Genomic DNA, 23,017 nt, shown 5'->3' on the forward strand with positions numbered 1-23,017 from the left:
CCCCTCTTCCCGCAGCTTACAGTGGCGCTACAGCCAACGGTGGACTTTTACGAAACTAACGATTTATAAATAACATGTTACTTGCGTCATCTGTCGGAAAATTTTAAAAGTTGGAAGTCTAATATGGCGGTCGACTACGCCCCCTTAAAACGAAAAATCCTCATATTGCTCTTGATACAGAAACTCAACTTACCCAATCTCAACAGAACGGAGAACTTCCAAACATGTCTCCTTCTGAAGCAGTCATTACTATTAACCTTGAGGAGGAAACCAAAAATGGAGATGATGAAGGTTTCAAGTTGGTTTCATACAAAAAAAGGAACCACAACAGAAGACCCAGTCCCATAAAAGGTGAGAACAAGGACGACCTGCTAAAAATTGTTGCCCCAGCGGCCAATAAATCCTGGATCTTTGTCTCGGGCTTTGCCCCAGAAACAAAAGCAGCTGATGTTGTCAACTTCCTCAAAAAATATGAACTGGATGAAAACTGTGTCTGTGTAAAGATGATTACGAAGAAAGACAGCTGGTACAGCTCTTTTAAGATGGGTGTCCCCTATCATAAGAAAGAAGCCATATTATCACCCAAATTGTGGCCAGTGGGTACCACAATAAACCATTTTATGCACCTGCAAAGCTCCCGGACCACAGACCAGCTGAGGACTTCCGAGGTGCAGTAAACGCCCCTCCGTTGCGTAATAAGTGTTCTTCGAATAACTTTAATAATTGTAATGATTTTAATGTAAATTTTTCGTCTTTTAATATTGTTCACTACAATATCCAATGTCTCCGCACTTCTTTTTTAGATGTAGAGGTACTCCTCAATGATGTATCAGCAGATTGTTTATGCATTAACGAACATTGGCTAGTACCAAACGAGCTTTACTCAATAACTATCAAAAACTACCAAATGGTTTCAGGCTTCTCCAGGTCGGTGATGACTCATGGCGGTGTAAGTATATATATTAAAGAACCCCTATCATCTGTCTCATTAAATCTTGAGAATTTATCTATTAAAAAACACTGTGAGGTAACAGGCATTCTGTTAGATATACATGACATGCAGCTTGTCACTGTGTATCGTACTCCTGATGGCGACTTTGATCAGTTTTTCAGTGCAATGGTAAAAGCTTTTAAAAAACTAGATGTTGACAAGCCTCTCATTATAACGGGTGACTTTAATGTGCATTTCGGTAAAAGGGATATTAGGGCATTGGAGCTTTGCAATTTCTTTAGGTCATTTAATCTGAGAAAATCGGTAAGGTTTAATACACTCGGTAACAATTGTCTTGATAATGTTTTTACTAATATTGATTGCTCATTACTTACGTCTGAACCTGTTGATCTAACTCACACCTCAGATCATAAGGGCATATTATTTAAATGTCAAGTGGCTCGCACAAACTTTAAAACTCGGATAAACTACAGACCTATTACTGATGTAGGATTGTCTACTTTATGTAACACTATGTCCTCTCTAGACTTTGATATTATTGATAATATGTCTCTAAATGTGGATTTGCGCTTTCAACTGTTTATTGATTCTATAAATGATGCAATTAAATTTTCTTTTCCTGAAAAATCAAGACTACTTGGGCATGATAAATCTCCTAGGGTGGTGAATTGGTTTGATGGTAACTTGAGAGATATGCGGGAGAGGCTAAGGTTCCTTGTATCATTACATAAAAGAGACCCCATTCTCGTGCCAAAAGAAATGTTATCTGATTATAGGAAAAGGTATAGACATGCAATTAAAAATGCTAAAATTAAATCAAATGATGATTTTATTATGAATTCAAGTAACCTCCAGCAGGCTCTGTGGAGCATTATAAATAATAAAAATCAAAATTTATCAAAAAAAAGCTCATCACTTAATGCAACTAGTTTTAATCATCATTTTTGTTCCATCGCTGAGAAAGAATTAAGTAAACTTGAAGTATGTTCAAGTTTACTTAATTCTTTTCATTAACCAAACTTTTCAAGTATATCTGAACTCCATTCCACATACCAACTTATTACCCTTCAGGTTTAGAACAGCTAGCCCTAATGAGGTCATGGAAGCCATTGATGATTTAAAAAACAGCCACAGTAAAGACTCTGATGGAATGAACACAAAAATTATCAAAGCTATAAAAAATGAAATTATCATTCCCTTAACTAAATTAATCAACCACTCAATACTCACTGGCATTTTTCCAGCAGCATTTAAAACTGCAAAAGTTGTACCTCTTTTTAAAGGTAAAGGATCTGCTGATGACTATAATAGTTATCGTCCCATCTCCCTCTTACCTATTCTGTCTAAAGTGCATGAACGAATCTTAAAAAACCAGATTAATGACTATTTTGAGTCAAATCAGCTCTTTGCAGTAACTCAATTTAGCTTCAGGAAAAACAGGACAACAACTTTAGCTATAGACCATTTTACAAGTAATATCCTGGAAGGATTTGAAAGGTTTCTTGATACCTTGGCCTCGTTCCTGGATCTCACAAAGGCTTTTGACTGTGTGACACATAGCATTCTTCTAAAAAAACTGGAAGCCTACAATTTTCACCGGGAAGCAATTAAGATGCTTGAGTCATACCTGTCGAATAGAGTTCAGTTTGTTGTCTTTAATCAGAATAAGTCTGATATTAAGCCTTTGAAATATGGAGTTCCACAGGGGTCTGTCTTGGGACCCATACTATTTCTTATCTACATAAATGATCTGGCCTTTTCACAGGGGGGCTCTGTTAGCACTGTTCTGTTTGCTGACGACACAACTTACTATCAAAGTTATCACCCTTCAAATATCATTAATTTAGATCTCCAGACCCCGGAGAATAACCTCTTTCAATGGTTCTTGGCAAATCGTCTTTCTCTCAATAGTTCAAAGTCACAAACACTTAATTTTTCTTTGCGGCACAATACATTGACTGAGCATCCTGCTTTTGGAAGCTGTTCAGATGAGGCTAAGTTTCTTGGTGTTCACCTTGATCCAGGATTGACTTGGGAACAACATATAGTCAAACTGTCTAGTAAACTGCCCAGTCTGTTATTCCTCTTTAGAAATCTAGCGGTAATTACTTCCTTGCAGGTCTTACTTACAGCATATCATAGTAGTTTTCACTCACAGCTAACTTATGCCATACTGACATGGGGTCATTCCTGCCATATAGATTAAGTATTTGGGCTGCAGAGAAAGTGTATTCGTATTGTGACTGGTCAGGGTTACCGAGATGACTGTAGGGAATCTTTTCGGAAGCTTAAAATATTAACTTTGCCGTCCGTGTACATTATGCAGTGCCTGTTGCGTGTTCACCAAAATCTGGATCACTATAGAACCCACCTACATTTTCATAATTATGAAACTAGGAATTGTAATGAGCTAGTGCCTGCGTTTAGCCGGCTTGAGAGATCAAGAAATGGAACCAGATACTTTGCACCAAAATTTCATAATTGTCTTCCAACAAACATTAAATCTCTTAGCCTTCCGCAGTTTAAAAAACAAATAAAAATGCATCTTTTGAGGGGTGCATTCTACTCATTTGAGGAGTACTTCTCATCCCAATTTTAATTTTAATCTTATATGTTAATATTGTCTTAATAAGAATGTATGTTAAGTGTTTTAGGTTTAGTGCAAATATTGTGATTAGATGTTATATTTTATCATGCTTTTGGGCAAAACTTGTTAATTTGTATTCTATCTTTTATCTTTATTTGTAAGTAAGTGACTTGACTTGTAATAATGCATTGTATGTATATTATTATTAATAAATACTACTACTACTACTACTACTACTACTACTACTACTACTACTACTACTACTATCAGTTATGGAATATTAAATATTTATGTACATTGAGTAAAAATTAGTACTATTTAGATATAGAGAGATATACCCATAATAACATAATCTGCAATGAGGGTGACTTCGCAACACTGGGAAGTTGCAATTTGTGAGACACACCCCAATCTCGTAACAAATAGGTTTAATGGGGTCCAGGGCAAGGCAGAAGGAAATGCTATGAGGGCAAATGTTGCCAACAAATTAAATGGACTAGGCTTAGGGGAAAAGTCCATTGTGGAATGGAGAAGGGTAAGTACGTACTATGAGTACTTGCTAAAATATAAACTAAGCATTCAGATGGGGTGTCGTATACTAATTCACATTCTATTATTTTAAACTCTTTTTGCTACTCTGTAAAATTTAAAGTATGCTTGAGTTTGCTCTTCTGGGTGTTCCTACTACCTACATTTTATTAGAACTAGCATTATATAATCTATTTTTAGGCTGTTACCGATTGGAAATGCAAAGTTAAAAGTAAAGCGTCTAAACTAAGGCAATCTGCATTACAAACTGGTGGTGGCTCCTCCAATATTCCTCCTTTAACACATATAGAAGAGAAGTTGATAGCAATAATGGGAAGAAAAGGCTTTGAGGGGGATAATGGTATCAAGGAATTATGTATTCCAACAACAACAACATCTGAACCAGTTGAAGTGACTGAAAATGTAATTATCTTTACATTTTTTCCTCAAAATAAATTAAAAAAAAAATAAATAAAATCTTTTGTGCATTAAAAAAAATTATAATATGTGATTATTTAATGTAGCGATGTAATTTAATTAAAGCAATAATTAAGAGCAAAAATCTATCTTTTAATATTTGGGCCCTTGTTTAATTTTACTACTTGGATTTTTAACAATATGTTTTTTCAGGTAATTGAAGAATTTGACTTTGATGATGGTATACCTACACTAATAAATTCAAATATTGACAGCTTTACAATGCCGGTAGCATCTTCAACAATACCTATCACCACTTCTACATTTCGTGCTAATAGCAATGAATTTCTAAAAAAAGTACCTGTAAGTACCTACAATAGTATAATTCAAAGCCTATGAAAATAAATGTGAAAAATATGCAACACGTAATAATCATAAAATTTCACCGACATAAAATAAACAGAGTACATTAAAAAAAACAAATTAGTGTTGAAGCGTGTGTGAAAAAGCCATGCACTCTGTATAGTGTATATTCTTTTTAGAATATACACTTATATTTTTATAAGACCGCATATACATACCTTCATATTATAATAATATGTACTTTCGTTTATTTACAGAAACGTAAACATGACAGACTGTCAACGGTCGACCAGCTATTTTATTATGCTATTGAAGGTTATTGTTTACGGACACGCTTAATCTGGTCGGCTACAATACATCTTCAGTTTTGTTTTGTTGAATCTGAAATGAAAAATTTTGATGAAACTGAATTTTGATGAATTGCATTTGGCACAATAGTGCGGGCGCGTACTATTATAATTTAATAATTAGTAGTATTTTTATTTTTGGGTGTATAGAAATTTAGAAAAGAGTTTTTTTAGTGGATAATTTAGTGGTTATTTATGAACGACTGTTCGATATTAGCAATTGTATTTTAGTTGTGTATTTTGTAAGTAGTATTTATTTTTATGCTATCTATTATTATTATTTTTTTCTTTTTTATATCACTGCATAATTTTTTTCTCTGAATTAATATTTCATGCGCTTTCTTTCCCTATTTCATTAAAGTGAATAATATTGAATACAGAATTTTTTCTAATTAACAATTTTTATTGTTTGTCTTCCCGAAAAAAAAATTCACGCTTCGCCACTACCTTGTGCCTTATAAGTTGTGTAGAATAGTACATGCCCTAACAGTACATACAGCTGTTTTTTTATCGATGTCTAAAAGAACTCTCGTTTCTGAGTCTCTTGTTAATGGGCATGGTGCTAATATTTGAAGACTGCCGTCTAGCATCTAAGTTTATCATATAGTAGGTACCTACATACGTAATATTTTAAGTTACTACAATTACATTTATATAAGTCAATAGCTTAGTCAGGGTTCATGCCTGTTCATTTGCAGAAGTATGTCAAATAATGTAACAATTTTAACAATATGTTTATTAATAATTATAAACAATGGGTGGCCAAATAAGCGAGGTAAGCGGCTGTATCTCTGTACATCTGGCAGCAATGGATTTTTTTTTATTATTATAAAAGTGGGCATGAGAAAAACCTGGAAATTATTTTGAAGTTCCGTATTTCACTGCAAGAGGGCGCAACTAAAACTTAAATAAAAGAAAGGTCTTTTTCTCCGAAAACTTAAATATTAACTTAAAATTTTGATATTATTTTTAGTAAGCCTAGATAATTTGCTATAATTTTGGTTTATGAATTATTGACGTACGAACGATAGTAGGGGTGGGGGAAGCTATTGAAAGTGGAATCATTAAAATCGGTGTAAATTCTAAACCACTTAGTCGATTTGAGCAATTCAAAATTTATTCGCAAGATAAATGTAGCTTCTTTAAAAGTCTGATCTCATCACTACCCTATAGTTCCCAATAAAACCGCCAAAGGGCGCAATTTGTAATAATTCCAGTTTTTTTCATTTTGCCCCAAAAATTCAAATTGAATGGTATATTTTTGACATCATATTTAAAAAGTAGATAAAATTTGCAAAAATACTGTGAAAACCGCACGATGATATATTTGCTTGTTTTAAAGTTATAGCGAATTAAAGTCTTTTACGCACCGAGTCCAAACTTATGTACCGCCATCTAGCGCTCGGCCGGAATGATTATCGGAAAAATTACGGAAAAATTATCGAAATGAAAATTATTGGTCCTTATTTTTTTGATGGCACATTAACCAGTAATATTTTTTTGCATTTTTTAACAAATTCCTTGCCTATTTTAATGGAAGATTTGTCATTTGAAGTAAGACGGACCATGTATTTCCAATTGGACGGGTGTCCAGCACATTTTTCCCGTTTGGTGCGGCATCATATAAATAATTACTTTCAAGGGCGCTGGATCGGAAAGGGGAGTCTATATCCTTGGCCGGCCAGGTCACCCGATTCAACATGCCTAGACTTTTACTTATGGGGTCGTTTAAAAGATATTGTGTACCAACTATTGTCTCCACCTACAACAAGACAGGATATAGAAAACAGAATCTGCACTACGGATTCTGTTTTCTGATATAAATGAAATATCAGCTGCTGAAATCGAAACAGCAGTTTTATCCACCCAAAGAAGATTGGAAGCTTGTTTGTAATGTGATGGAAAGCAGTTTGAACACCTATCGAGACATTAAGTACTAAATATGTTTGGGTTTAAAATCGATCCTTTTCAGGACGATAATTTAAATATAAAAAGAAATTCGTTAATAAAATTATTTGCCTTAAGAAAGTCACATAAACTTACAGTTATTCGGTGATACATAGGTATTATTAATTTATAATTATCAATCAATTATTACTTTAATAATTTATTAATTATGACAACATCATGGTATCCTAGTTGTGGTAATACTAATTAGAGATTTTTAGGCGCGACACTAGATGGCGGTACGTAAGTTTAAGCTCGGTGCGTAAAAAACTTTAATTCGCTATAACTTTAAAACGAGCAAAGATATCATCGTGCGGTTTTCACAGTACTTTTGCAAATTTTATCTACTTTTTTAATATGATGTCAAAAATATACCATTCAATTTGAATTTTTGGGGAAAAATGAAAAAAAACTGGAATTATTACAAATTGCGCCCTCTGGCGGTTTTATTGGGAACTATAGGGTAGTGATGAGATCAGACTTTTAAAGCAGCTACATTTATCTTGCGAATAAATTTTGAATTGCTCAAATCGAATAAGTGGTTTAGAATTTACACCGATTTTACTGATTCCACTTTCAATAGCTTCCCCCACCCCTACTATCGTTCGTACGTCAATAATTCATAAACCAAAATTATAGCAAATTATCTAGGCTTACTAAAAATAATATCAAAAGTATAAGTTAATGTTTAAGTTTTCGGAGAAAAAGACATTTCTTTTATTTAAGTTTTAGTTGCGCCCTCTTGCAGTGAAATAGGGAACTTAAAAATAATTTCCAGATTTTTCTCATGGCCACTTTTATAATAATAAAAAAAAAATCCATTGCTGCCAGATGTACAGATCCTGAGATACAGCCGCTTACCTCGCTTATTTGGCCACCCTGTACGTCAGGCGGTAACCATAAAAAACTTGATAAAGTCGAAATGAAAATATTAAAAGCTCTAGACGCATACAAACCATGCAGCAAAACGTCATTTTTACTTAGTATTAATTTTGATGAACAGGGATTACCTTCAGTTTCAACTGGGAGTGCTAAGAGTTGTAGAAAATATAAATGTAAGAAAAAGGAAAAACTGCCACCTTCAGGGGTTAGAGGAGGTTTTAACAAAGCAAATATTTTTTCTGCTTAACTATTTCAAACTTGTCAAAGCAGTTTTCATCAATCTTCCTAATCTAACAGCACTGAACGCCCACCATCAACAACGCACTACTACCAGCATTTCGGAGAGAGCTTTTCTTCACAAAGTGACAATGCAGTCAGTCCTGCTACAGATTCAGTTGCTGACACTATTGACTTTTCTTCCGCCTAATATTAAGTGAAATTGGAGCGTGAAAAACAAATAAAAATTATTACTTTTTATGTATTTACTTACGTAGACGTGATAGCCAGCCTTTCCACAGGTTGTGTGCACTTTCGAAATTGTGTGTTTTGTCGCTGTAACAGATCTCTAAGTTTTCCATCTAATTTGTCAAAAGAGGTTAAAGACATTCAGAAATAGTTAAAGAATTTATTTTCATCATTTCTCAAATCCTCAAATAATGTGTGAAATAATCCTACTTCCTCTCTTCTCAGATTAATTGGATGCATCCAAAAAACACGATTTCGTTTTGCTCTTTTTGGGCGACGGTAAAGCAACCACAAAGCAATAATTTGTTTATGATTCATCGTGACACGTACTTTAAAAAGAAATTAATTAAAAATATCTAGGGGACGGCAAAATTATCTTTTTACACGGTTAACTTTAAATGAAATAAATACTCTTGAATTGCGCAGGAAATTGGAGGACAATTAAGATCTATTAATGGAACTCTTAATAGTGCAGAGGTTAGTAAAGTGAATATGAAAAATTGTGATTTTGTAAATTGGAATTTTCAAAGTGAACAAAATTCTCAGAGTAACAAATTTTCAAAAGGTTACTCCTCTAACAGTAACTCTAGTAACAATCAACAATAACAATGGCAACAATGACAATAGGGCACATTTTAACGTCTTCAATCACAATAGACATGTTTTTAATGGAAGATTTAGTAACTTTCAACCGCAAAGGCCTATTAACAACAATGGTAATAGTCCTCAGAATTTTTAACATCTAAATTTTGGGCAAAACACAAATTTTAATCAAAGTAATAATTTTGTCAGAGGGCCAAGCACTTGAAAAAAGAGAATAAATTTAAATATATTTTTAGAACGTTTTGATGTGGCGTTAAAAATGTTAGGTCTGCATGATTTTGCTGATCTTATTTTATTATATCACGATATATATATTTAACCAAACTAGATTTTGATACGTTGACGGCTTTTAAAGTTAGTCATGGAAATACGGATATTGCTACATATAATGATTTAATAAATTTAGTTAAAAAACAATCAAAAATATTATTGTTTTTTAACTAAATAAGTTTATTATAATTACTTTTGTTTTTCTGGCCTGTCACTGTCTGCTGGACATACTGAGCACGTAAAGTTGGTACTATTTTTTTTTTATGAAAGCTATCCGCAATTAGATGTTTAAATTTTAAGATTTCATAACTCGAGTAAATTAATCACCTACTGGACTTTTATTTAGTCAGTACCTCTTACTAAAGATACTAAAGAACTTTTAAAAATACTATTTCAATACACCTGATTTTTTTATGATTTTATCTGGTAAACCTTTACTCTCAATTATGACTTTAACCCTTGTTTAATTTATTTAAGGGTAAGGTTCTGAAATTATCATTATTTTGCCTGGGGGTTAAGGTCAGCTAGTTCACTTCATGGATTTATTATATTCCTTTTCTTGTATGAGACTCTGCACTATTTAAACTTTATTTAAGAATTTATGTTTTATAGTTTACGACTCTGCCATTAACTTTGCTATTAAATTTATACTTCGGTTTAAATATTTTTAAAATCTGCTTGAAATTATCTGAGATTTAATAAAGTGTTATTAATTGTTTTACATTGGAATTTCATTTATTGTCGCGAAATTGAACTAAAAAAAATTACTGATTTGGATTTCTCCTTTTTGTTTTCCAACTTTTGTTTCACTTTTCAATAAATTTTATCACCTCTGAGCTTTTGTACTAGTAAATCAAAACTTCGGTGGCGCTATACTGATTGTGAACCCTTAGAAAGAAGTAGATAACAACGTAAGTTTGATAACAACTGTCGTTTGGTAGCAATTTTGCTTCAATAAACAATATGGTAAGAATTCATTTGAAGAGGAAAAGCAGAATCCACACCGACTAGAGGTAGCGGTAATCTTGGTAGGAGGTGGTCACATATGTAAGAGGGGTACCTTAAATTCTCCAGGCATCTTTAACATCACTTAATATTTGGATCTCTCGATTTTTTCTTACTATTCGTTACTTCGTCGCAGTAATTCACAAAGTATTGCTTAGTAAGTATGACGCGCTGAGCCGATGCGATTCGTTGTGCGACGCTCCGCCAGACTTCGCCCAGGTGTCGGTATTTGGACGAATCATCAAAGCAAAAATGAACGATGCGACGAAGTTGGACTCGTTCAGACGCAGATCTAATTCGCGAATCATTCTTTAAAGAAAAGTCGTTGTGTGTTTAGTGTTTAGTTTACTTCAAAATATAATGGAATGACAATAATGTTTTAAAATGTACACAAAAAATGCAACTGCATCCATGTTTATGGAATCCAGGAGACAAGAACAAAAAAAATCGGAATAAAGTGCATAATGCCACCAAAACCATCGCTGAAGAAATGGAAACTGAGAACATCGATAAATTAAAAAAAAAAAACGTATTCTGTAGCCAGAAATCAGGAGCAGGGACAGGCGACATATATGAACCAACATGGCCGCCATACTCATTTTTAGATAATTTTCTACGCGGGATATACACTCCGAAAGGAAAAGTTGACACGTTGGTAAGTCAAAACGACTTATTTGATTTTTTTTTTATTTGCAAGTTAAAACAAACTAATTAAAATATACAGGGTTTTCTACACAAATTTGTTTTTGAGTCACCCTGTGTATATAACATTATCATAAAAAAACGGAAACTAAGTACACAAGTGTGTACAATTACATTTGCCTTTTTTGGATTGAGCATAATGGGTGTTCTAAAAATGCGAAATACCGATGCCATAATTCCAAAGACATTTTCAATAATTCTTTGTGCTCTGGACAGTCTGTAGTTATATATTCGTTTTGAAGAACCTTAGCATGTATTCCCGGATAAAGCACATTTATATAATTTTTTAGGTGAAAGGCATTGTCACCTACTATAACAAATGGTAAAACTGTATTAGTATTTGTTAGTAAAAAAGCTTACTGATTATATGATAGAAGTGACCCCGCTGAGAGATCCACGTTTTAAAATAATTGACTACAAAATTAGTAGTGATGATGATCTGAATAAGGAGCTAGTGGTGGATCGTATTAGAGAACAGAATAATTTTATTCAACAGATCATTTCAATGTAACCTTTTTTAAATACAATAAAAAAACACATTTTATGCAAACTGCTGTGCAAATTTATTTCACAAATTTATGACTCTGAAAAAAATTTACATGGGCTAGTAGCGTTAACCTATATTTGAAGATATTAGTAGGCCAAGATCCTTTAATTGTCAAGGTTTCTCTCACAAAAATACAGATTGCCAAAATAAAATGGTTTGTGAATATTGTTCTGAGAAACACTCTATTAAACAATGTCTAAAGGTACATAAACGGTGCATGAATTGCGTAGAAGCCAACAAAAAATTTAATCCTTATCACGAGGTAAATCACTCTGCAAATCCTAAGGAATGTCCATCACTCGAATACCAGATCACGATTTTAAGAAGTAAAATTGACTATGGCGGATAAAGTGCAAGAAGCTGAACTATTGCGAGAACTTGATATTTTGGACATAACAGAACAACAAAGTGAAGTTTGTGTTAATATTTGTACAAAGATTTTAAACATCATTCATTTTAACATACGAAGTATAAAAAAAATATTTTGACCAAATGACTTTGTTTCTAGAGACATAAAATTTATTGTCATGCGACATTAGTATTTTATGTGAGAGTAGGCAAATTCTTAACAATGATTTTAATATTGAGGAGTTTAAAATGTATTATAGTGACGGCAAATTCAACCAAAATGATCTTTGAGTTGTCGTATTCTTAAAGTCTGATTTAAATATTAAAATGATAAAAAATATAACATATACAAAATCAGGAATTACATTAATAAGGTTTGTTGTTTCTGTGATGCACAAGCAATGTGGTATATCGTGTATATATAGACCTCCCTCGACAGTATCACCATATTTTATTGAGGACTTGGACATTCATTTGCCCAACATATGTAACTAATAAAATGAGATTCTTATAGGAGATATTAACAATATTTCATTAGCTGTTGATTCACCTGAGACGAATAACTATATATCCATGTTAATGTCTCATGGATATTACTCTCTTATCAATAGTCCAACTCGTGTTATGCTAACAACCAAATCATGTATTGACCATATTTTCTTGAAAAGGGAAAAATATCCTAAAATCAAATATTCTTCCTTTATTCTGGATACTGATGTCACTGATCATCATCCTATTTTTCTCAGTATTCATATGGAAGATGGTATAAATAACGTATTGAATGTAAATGATGTTGAAACCGCAACACAAAATTTTTATTCTATAGTCTGAAAAGAGTCTGAAGACACTAAAGTTATAAGATATAAAGCAACCAAAAAAATTGAACCCTGGATAACTTTCTTTCTTATAGGCCAACTTTAACCCAAACAAAAACATAATTTATTATACTTCTTGGAAACCATCATACGATTATTTAACGTTTCTGGGATTTATTTTTGGCGATTAAAGCCCGATTCCCACTATAGATCAAGTCACGATCTGATCACGGTCCGGTCAAAGTCAGGTCAAATATTATTACATGCATTTTAAATTGCACTATTCACATGTTCACGTGTTGCTCAATTGACCGCGGTATTTCTTTCCAACGATATTTTGATATGACTGTGCTTGAACCGTTGGTATAAAAACCGCCAGTGTGTATACTCGACGCCGACGGTCAGATCGTAGTATGTGCCGATGAGTTTCGAATACATGTGTTTTGTACAGCACGTGAGACAAAATGGACGAGCAGTTGATTGAATTTGTGAAAAATCATGAAGAATTGTATAATTTTGCCAATAAATAATATTCAGACAACACCCACAAAGAACAAATTTAAAAGGAAATAGCAGGGGAACTAGAAAAAAGTAAGTACTCTAAATATTATCATAATTTACGTATTTATTAATAGGGTTATAGCTACATTCACCATCAATTACATATGTATGTCATTTAAAACAAATAAATATCTTATATTAACTATAAAGAGAACATCATACAATAATATTTTAAATATGATTAAGATTGCCAAGGAACTGCTCCGGTGTCGGAATTAAAATACGTGAGTCTCCCTTATATCAAATGCCTCTCTTCCCGCATTACCTCCTTGTCTAGGTAAATCATTTAGTAAACTTTTTTGTTCATTTGAATTTTTAGCCCTTACTTCAGGTGTTATAAAAGTATCTTCACGAAGAAAATTATGTAAAACACAAGTTGCCATAATATTATTCTCAACAATGCCTGGTTTAGAATTCATTTTCCTTAAATATATTCGAAATTTCTGTACCAATATCCCAAAGGCATTTTCGACAATCCGTCGAGCCCGACAAAGACGATAATTAAAAATATGTTTTTTTATATCAGCATTGGCCTGCGATGCAGAATAGGGCCTCATTAGATGGGTTTGTAAAGGAAATGCTGAATCTCCTATAATTACGTGAGGTACAAGTATGTTTGTTCCTGGAAGAGCTTTAGCCTCTGGAATGTCCAGTTTTCCTTTCTTTAAGCCCCTATCTAATTTGGAATTTTCAAAGATACCCCCATCACTGTTTTTGCCATACGAGCCTATATCTACGGCAATGAATTTATAATTAGCATTTACCAAAGCTAGTAACACCACTAAAAAGGTTTTCTCATAATTAAAGAAGTTAGAACCGCTGTTATGTGGTGCAACTATCTCAATGTGCTTGCCATCTATTGCACCGATGCAGTTTGGAAAATTCCATAGGTCCCAAAATGTCATAGCAATGTCTTCCCAATCTTTTTTTGGCACTGGCATACATTCTGACAATAATTTTTTTATAATTGCTTCACATACTTCGCAAACAATATTCTGTACAGTTGAATGTCCAAGACGATAACTAAATACAAATGTTCTAAAAGAGTCTCCAGTAGTTAGATATCTGAAATTAAAAACAATATACCTATTGTGAACAAGGCCGAATATGGAGGTAGAAAAGTTTATAAAGAACCGGCTGCTCAATATGCGCACAAACCCATTTTTCAACACAAAATCGATAGAAAATCCGGTGGCAGAGAAAAAAGACGACCGCAATATATTTTCTCTCGCTTCTTATTAAAGAAACCGCAAGAACAAAGCAGCCGCCGTACTTCGTTTCTTTGTACCTGCCGGGGATTTAAAGCCTATGACGTAGCCTGAAGGCCTACTCAGTGTCGTCTCGTCGTGTCGGCAAGTGAGTTAATCGTGTTATAAAGCATTTAAAATCTGTTGTGTGTTTTTTTTAAAGTATAATAGTGAAATAGACTATAGTCTTTTTAGTTAGACTATCCGATTTTTATTGTAAAAGGTAAGTAAAATTGGTTTAAATTATTCAATTGTCTAATAATTTAAAAAAATAAATGAAAATTAATTACTGTTAAAAATTATATTATTTTAAATATACTTTGATTTTAAGTTTTAATAGGAATTTATAAATAGGTATTTAACTTGTAGGTATATATGTACAGCCTAGAGTGTGCATGTGTATAATAATTTTTTTACTTTCTAATTTTTTTTTAGATGTCACCTAAGAAAGTAGGCAAACAAGGACAAATAATTCACAACCAAGGCAGAGACATTATATCTAACGTAGCATGTTTTATGAAAAAAGAAGCAGAGCAAGGAATTACTATTCCTTTGAAAAATGTTAGGTAAGTGAACAATATAAATTCATATTTTATTGTAGGATGTTTTCAAATTTTAATTTTTATTGTATTGATAACTTACAATAATAGTATATAATTATTTTAGACAACGTACGTTAGCTGCCACTCGAGTATCCCAGTCAACTTACAGAAGAGTGGTCCAAGAGTCAGAAGATATAGAAAATATACCTTCCTGTTCCTTTACCAGTCCAAGGAAAAAAAGGTTAAGAAAATCTCAGAAGATTGGTAAGATTACTTTGACCCAAATTAAAGATATAAAACAATCAGTGTATGATTTCTACATAGTTGAAAAAAGAAGACCTACTCTAAAATGTAAGTACAGTATATTTCAGTCAGTTGTAAAACCCAAGTAATTTACTTGCCCTACATTGCAATATAACACCAGTAATATTTTATTATTTAGACAAAAGTGGCACCTGTTAAGTATTTTTTTGGGTTTGACATAAAATAACCATATGGAGTATATTTATTTATTTACATTTTTAAATATAAACTTATTATGGTATGTTATTTTCTCTGCAGTAATACTTCAAAAGCTTCTTTATCGGGCTATTATTTAAGAGCCTAAGTACACCAACCTTATCAAAATTGCTGAAAAAAAATTGGATTTAGGTATGTGTTTAAATTATATTCAATATTTACCTTCTTATATTTAACTGCTAACCAGTTGACAGTTACCTGAAAAGTTTATCAATAGGTATTAACTTTACAACCATTATTAGCTGTTTCATCAAAATTAATTCTAGGGATTATATTTTATTGACTTTATAAACTTCTTATCATTTTTTGGCACATAGATAAAATAAAAAGGGTATAGGTACCTATAAATAGGAACTTATTACATTTTAGTCCATTGAATTCTAGATACCTCTGTAGATATTCTTATTTTGCAGAGTACCTGGCAGAGTACCTATCCTTTCTTTAATTTATTAAGCTTTTTATTTTATTAAGTTACGTCTTTGCTAATTTTATTTTTAAATATCATGAGAAATTTGTTTAATACATTAATATGTTCCTTTAATTACATATAATTTTTTTTTATAGATTGACCAAAACGGAAGATAACAGAAAAGCTCTTATGGAATCTTACGACATACGATTGAAAAGGATCAAATACTTAAAGCAAATTTTAAAATATAAAGAGGAAGGCCGTAATATTGTATATACTGATGAGTTACATACATAGCAGTCATACAAAGGACAAAGGGTGGTTTGATGAAAGTCGACATGGAATTAGAAAACCCATTTCCAAAGGACAGAGACTGATAATTCTTCATGCTAGAGGAAGAAATGGTTTCGTAAATAATGGGTTACTGATTTTTCGCTCAGTTAACATTTTTTAGTTATTTCTATATAAAGTAATACCAAAAATGATATTAAAATGTAATACGCAGAAATGATACTCTTAGTTCATTGATTGGATAAGCGGGTACTTATACTTTTCAGTCCCAGTTCCCTACCCATATTTTTACCTATAATATTTAGTCAACCTTTTACCATTATTAAAATTGATATTTTGATAATTAATACCACACTGACAACTTTATACGATTATTTTAAAATCTTTTATTCTTCTCTTTTTAGGGTCAAAAAGCGGAGACTATCATGATGACATGAACCATCACAACTTCATGAAATGGGCCGAAAATCAGTTAATTCCAAATTTACTACCTAATTCCGTCCTAGTATTAGACAATGCAGCTTATCACAATGTGCCTGTAGTCAAGAATGTTACATCTGAAAGTAAAAAGCAGGAAATAGTTGATTGGCTCAAGGAACGTAATTTTACATTTGATGCAAAACTCACCAAGACAGAGTTATATGAAATAGGGTCTGAAAATAAAAAAAAAGTATCCTGTAAAAACCAAGTTGGACGACCTAATGGAAAAGCATGGACACATTGTGTTACGTTTGCATCCATACCACCCAGAGCATAATCCGATAGAAAAAATTTGGGCAACTGTTAAGAATTGGGTGGCAAGCAGAAATTCCACTTTTAAATTGGCGGATGTCGAAACTTTGACAAGGCAGAAATTTGCGGAAATTTCGAATGATGAGTGGATAAATATTTGCAATCATATAGACAACACAGAAAAACAATATTTCGAAAGTCATCACCTTTTTGATGAAGCATTGGATTCTTTAAAATTTACAGTAAATACAGGCTCATCTGATGAAGAGATCGAATGGTCTTCATCGGATGAATCTGATTTAGGTTGTAATACACTATCTGATAGTGAATAAAAATATATATTATGTAAAATAATGAAATAAATCTTTAAGCTTATACCAATTTGTTTCTTTACAAAAGTCGTTTAAAATACCTAATCCTTAAAAAAAAATGCGAATAAAGAATAATTTTCAGCTACCTATTTGAAGTCCTGTTTTAAAAATAATTAGCGAACTGCATCTTCCTGTAAGTAAAACTATTTTTTATTAGATTTTTTATGGGCACATCACAATGCTAAAAAATATAATTTTAATTTATCTACATTTTTTTAAACGAATCTCGGAGCAATTAAATTCAAATATATGCATTCTTAGTTGGTATTTCAACTAAATCAAACGCACTTATAATATCGCTAGCTATACCTACTAAAAATCTAGGGCTATTTAAACTCTAGTACAAATATATATTAATAATTTCAACAAGTGTGCCGCCTCCACTGTCTTCAGACCTCGACATAATAATCTGACCCGATCGATAGAATAACGAGATGCGCGGATTTTGCCGCCTGTTGATGTCACCGGTTCTTTATAAACTTTTCTAACTATAATTCTCTTTCATCAGGACTGTTTATACAAGAGTCTACGTCACAACCTTTCAGATAGAGCGCACTGGTATTGCCCCGTCGCCTTATCGCCCCGTGACCCCGTAAGCCATCGCTGAAATTGTATTACCTGTATAATAAATAAAACGTTTTTCGAGGCTGAAAGCTGAAATGGTTGTTTTGATTTAGATAGATTTACTGGTGACACGTTAATTGAGTTATTTTAGGTATATTAGTATTAATAAAATCTGTTTTTTAACAGTTTTATTCATCTTTTGCCCGTATCTAAAATATATGTACATTTTGATTGTTTCAAATATTGCACTAACTTTTTGACTTTTGAACTACTTCTACTTAACCGATTGTAACAAAATTTTACACAAACATTGGGTTCTTGTCTTATGACAATACGATATTATTATATTCACCAGCCTTATGGTATTAACCCGGCATCGGCAACCAGCAACCCCTAGGTAGGTACCTTAATAGAGGGAGGAGATAGCTTTATGATTTTAAATTAGAATAAGGACAAATTTAATAAAATAACTCGTTTTAAAGGTTTCATTTGGCCAGGTGAAATTGTGCAGTCATAGAAGTAATAAAATGCTAATTAAAAGGCAAGCCAAAAACCAAAAAATAAAATATAATAATCTACTTTTGGTATTGATATATTAAATATGTAGGTAGTATTTCTAAATAAAATTATGACCTCTGGATCAACTTTTAACAATTTATTAAAATAACGTGAGGTGCACATTTGCCAAAAAAAATTATAGCTGATGCGCCAACCTTACAAACAGAGAGTCGCCCAAAAAAAGAGGCTTCATATGCCTGCGAAAATTGGCCAAAAAAGGGCTTTTCTGGATAGATGAGATCTAAGAATCTAAAAGGTTTTTTGATATGGGGTTTTAAAATATTTGTTCAGAAAGGACAAAACTAGACTTCTGTAGTTTTATTTTTTTAATTAGGCCTAAAATCATATAAAAACAGTGCTTAGACATACAGAAAATTAAGGTAATTTTCAACGCTATATTTTAGCTGTTTACAATTTAAATTTCAAAAAATTGATTCTACAGATGTCTAGATTAATCCATTAACTAACAATTTTATAAAAAAATAATATTAAAAAAGCGCTAGTTTCTTAGATCTCATCTATCCAGAAAAGGCTTTCAACGCAGTTTTTACCGGCTAAATTCCAATATCGTTGAGTGATTACTAATCGATAACGTTGATTGATAATCGATCGTACTAAACGTCACCCCTTCTGTACTACTTTGAACCCTTCTGTACTATTTTTGAAATTTTCTTGGCTGAATTGGATTACGCTCTTAAGGCCGCTGCACAATTCATGCCCGGAAAAAATCTTGTTCAGATACCTATAGGTATATAGAATCAACGTAAACAACAGGCAATATAATAGGAATTTTTATGTTATTTAGGATTTTTTTTGGATCAACTTTCGTTTTCTTTTTGGTTTACTCAACAATCATTCCAACCTAAAATTATGACGTCAAAGTCAAAAAATAGATGCAAAAATAAATAATACTTATTTGAATAAAAATAAAAAATACTTAAAAAAATGCAAAAATAAAAAACACTTTTTTTCGATATTTTAAGTTGAAATTAATTCGAGTTCAAACATAATTTTGACTGTCCCACTTAATTTTCTTATTAGGATTTGTTACACACATTATAGTTTTGCACTGTATAGGGAATAAAAATAATATAATTTTTATTTAAATAATAAGGGCTTTTAAGGAAAAATGCGATATGCCTTAGTGCGAGAAAAAAAAAAGTACCTACCTATCTATTATTTTCTTTCCTAAAGGGGCGTATATCTCATCAGTAGGAATTCCTATTAATGAAATATAGGTATATGCCCCCAAAAGACGCTCCTAAAAACATTTTTCAAAAGACAAAATACTGTCCCAAAGAGTATGAAAGTAAATACCACACTCTCGAAACAAAAATCGACGGGTCCGACTAGACTTTAAAAAAAATTGAAACCCCTTATAAGGTAGGCATGTAATAATAAAACCAAACATATTTTATTACTACCAGATATATCCGTCAAATAACTCAATAACGTGTCACCAGTATAATTAAATCTATCAAAATCAAAACAACCATTCCGTTCGGCTTCAAAAACCTAATATCTAAATACAATCAATACAGGATAATAATATAAAGTGCAAGTACATATTTAAATGAATCGACGGGGCCACGGGGCGATCAGGCGACGGGGCGAAACAGTGCGCTCCATCGGAAAAGTTGATACGTAGACACTTGTCTGTTTATGTTTCTTTATCGATTGGCGGTCTCCTTAACCACATCGCAGTCTAAACATTGGCGAGAATGCTGAACAAGGAAAAAAACATGAATAGCTCTGCTCTTAGTTTAGTTTTCAGTCTTTACGTGACGTTTAAATTGTTAAGTTCTATAATTCGTAATACACTTGTTTGTTTTACATGGTTGTTTGAAATTCACCAAAAATAAAACATTTATTTATCTCTAACAATATATATACTTTTTATTCACTCAATGTTAATAAAAAGTTTATTTTTACAGATCTGTATCAGACAATATTTCGAAAACCATTAATTTCCGAATCTATTGCTTATTAAACTTGCAGTTCTGAAATTAGCATAAAAATCATCACCACAACACGGCCTAACCACAACAGGTTAGGCCGCCGAGAATGAAAAGAAATTGAAATATGAAGAAAATTTGTAATTTTTGCTTCCTCATATGAAAGATAAAGGACGTCTGACTTCACTACAAAATGTAGATAATTCGAGTGGTGACGAAGATATAACTTGTGAAGTAAATACACAAATATCTAGCGCAAGCATATCACAAATTGAAAGTACTCCTTTGACATCTGGCAAGGGCAATTCTACTCCACAACAAAATAGGACGCGTGCAAGACGCAGTGCAAAAAATCGTAAGGAGGAGCCTGAAACTGCAGGAACCACTTTAATGAAATATATTATTGAAGAAAAGAAAAAGGAACAAGAATTTAAATAAAAAGTGGATTGTACCACTTTTTTGAGGGAATCACAAAGACAGTGGCATCTTTTTCTCCTAAAACATGTAGTAAAAACCAGGATTTTCAAAATAGTTCCTGAAATGGAAGAAAATTACTTAGATGACGACGAAAAATTTAAAAATTCCCAATCATCTCCTAAACTACACCTTCGCCAACCATCAGTCAAACGACCCATCCAACTCACAAATCAATCTTCGACCAAACGACCCCCTCAAACCTTAACCAATCATAATCTAGATAATAATAACAGTGGTAATAATCTTTTAGTCTCCCCTCCATTTCCTCACCTACAGATGATTATTCAAACACTTCCTGTTCTTCCTATTATAAACATTTTTCTCCGGAATCTTGTAATTAATGAACACAAATGTAAAGATTGTTGCTAAAAGCTTATGTTAATGCTTATCAGTATAAAGTTTAAATAAATATGATTTACTACAAAATATCCATATTTTAATTTAGGTACGAACCTTAAGCAAACTGCTAGTTTCTCGATTGGTGTAATAGCTTCTCTAAAGGTCGTATTCCTTTTAATTATGTCCTGTTTTATTTTATCCAAAATGTCACGAAACTGATTTTTAGACATATGAAAATACTGATAAAACTTTAGTTCATTGTTCATAAGTGTCTTATATAAGGTAAAAATTCACCTTCTTTTTTTCTGTTTGCCAACATGGGATGAATCCAAATATGTCTGCGCTTGCTATTTCTTTGACGTCCTTCATATTCTACATGTAGTATAATCGCCAATGTAGCTAAATCTGTTGTTGAAAACCTTCTAAACATATTTAAAGTACCACTTTATTTTACTAAAACAAATGAGTGGTTCTAGGATCAATGTAACACACATAGAAACGATGTTCGTTGTCAATGGCATGTGACTTTGCTCTGTATTGTGTGAACACTGACCCATTTGACCTGACTTTGACCGGACCGTGATCAGATCGTGACTTGATCTCGTTGCTCTTCGCCTTTCATAATATTCTCTCGTTCTTATTTTTATTCTTACTGAAATCGGTTGGCTCTCGATCTCCGTTATTTCCTTAAATATCTAGTATTAATATAATTAGTAAACATTTTAAGTGAACAAGTGTTTTATTGGTCCTTCATTGGGAAAAAATAAGATTTGAGAGTTTGGGGCATTTGTATAAGGACAAACTTAATAGTAACCAGAACCAGCAATATATCAAAGTGTGGATGCGCTAATTTGGGATTAAATTAGACACAATTGAACCAGCGACCAATCATTTTTCGTCCAAACGATCCGCATTATTAAGTTTTTATTGGGATTCTTACACTTATACTACCGTGACCAGGAAGGAGTTTTAGGAATTTGGAAAACTACTGGGACAAACTAACGAAGTAATTGGGATTTGGACTTACTTCAAGGCTTTGGAATTTGGGATTTGCAGACTTACTGCTGGTAGTTGAGGGCAAAGCTGAGGGAATTTGCAGCAAGAATTCGACGAGCACCTCGGGGACATTGGAATTGGGAACTTTTCATATTTTACGTCGATTATAGGATTATTGCAAGTATAGTGAATTGACTTATAAGAAAAGTTAAATTTTTGATTCAATTTTCTTTGTAACCTTGATGTAATTTTACAGGGTGGATCTAATTAGTTTTTGAAGATGGATTTTAATAAACGCAAAGGGTTTTAATTGTTTATGGTTAAATGTAAAGCTGAATTTATAGCTAGTTATTACATAGGGTTGTTTAAAATAACATTTCTAAATTTTGAATAATTTCTAAGGTTTATTTTAATTAAATAAAGATTAGGTCTGGGATTAAGATTTAATACTACATAGGTATATTAGTACTGTTTAAAAGGTTATTACGTTATTTAAAATTTAGTTGAGATAGATTTTAGTTGTTAAATTTATTAGTTTCTTTGGTGTATTAAAAATTAAGTATAGAAGAAAACAAAAAAGAACGTAGAAAGCCAAAGAGTACTATCACTAGGATTGAAAAATATGTTAACAATAATGAGAATAATTTAGATATTAATATTAATGAATTTGTGATTAGT

At 32.3% G+C, this 23,017-nt stretch overlaps 1 protein-coding gene across 1 annotated transcript; it reads left to right on the forward strand.

Annotated features, from left to right (window-relative positions):
• Window positions 1–210: 210 nt before the first annotated feature.
• LOC126749169 (uncharacterized) lies at window positions 211–9,843 on the forward strand. Its single transcript, XM_050458851.1, has 3 exons — window positions 211–351; window positions 804–1,796; window positions 9,839–9,843. Exons 1-3 carry the CDS (start codon window positions 225–227, stop codon window positions 9,841–9,843), a joined length of 1,125 nt encoding a protein of 374 aa, XP_050314808.1. The 5' UTR covers window positions 211–224.
• The last annotated feature ends 13,174 nt before the right edge of the window (window positions 9,844–23,017 follow it).

This window comes from Anthonomus grandis, chromosome 22, assembly GCF_022605725.1.
Source record: "Anthonomus grandis grandis chromosome 22, icAntGran1.3, whole genome shotgun sequence".
Lineage (NCBI taxonomy): Eukaryota > Metazoa > Arthropoda > Insecta > Coleoptera > Curculionidae > Anthonomus > Anthonomus grandis.

Excerpts from the sequence above, each read along its gene's own strand:
- LOC126749169 (XM_050458851.1), top strand. The coding sequence starts at position 225 with ATGTCTCCTTCTGAAGCAGTCATTACTATTAACCTTGAGGAGGAAACC. Across the intron at positions 352-803 it reads AAGACCCAGTCCCATAAAAG|ATGTAGAGGTACTCCTCAAT; the intron begins GTGAGAACAAGG and ends CTTCTTTTTTAG.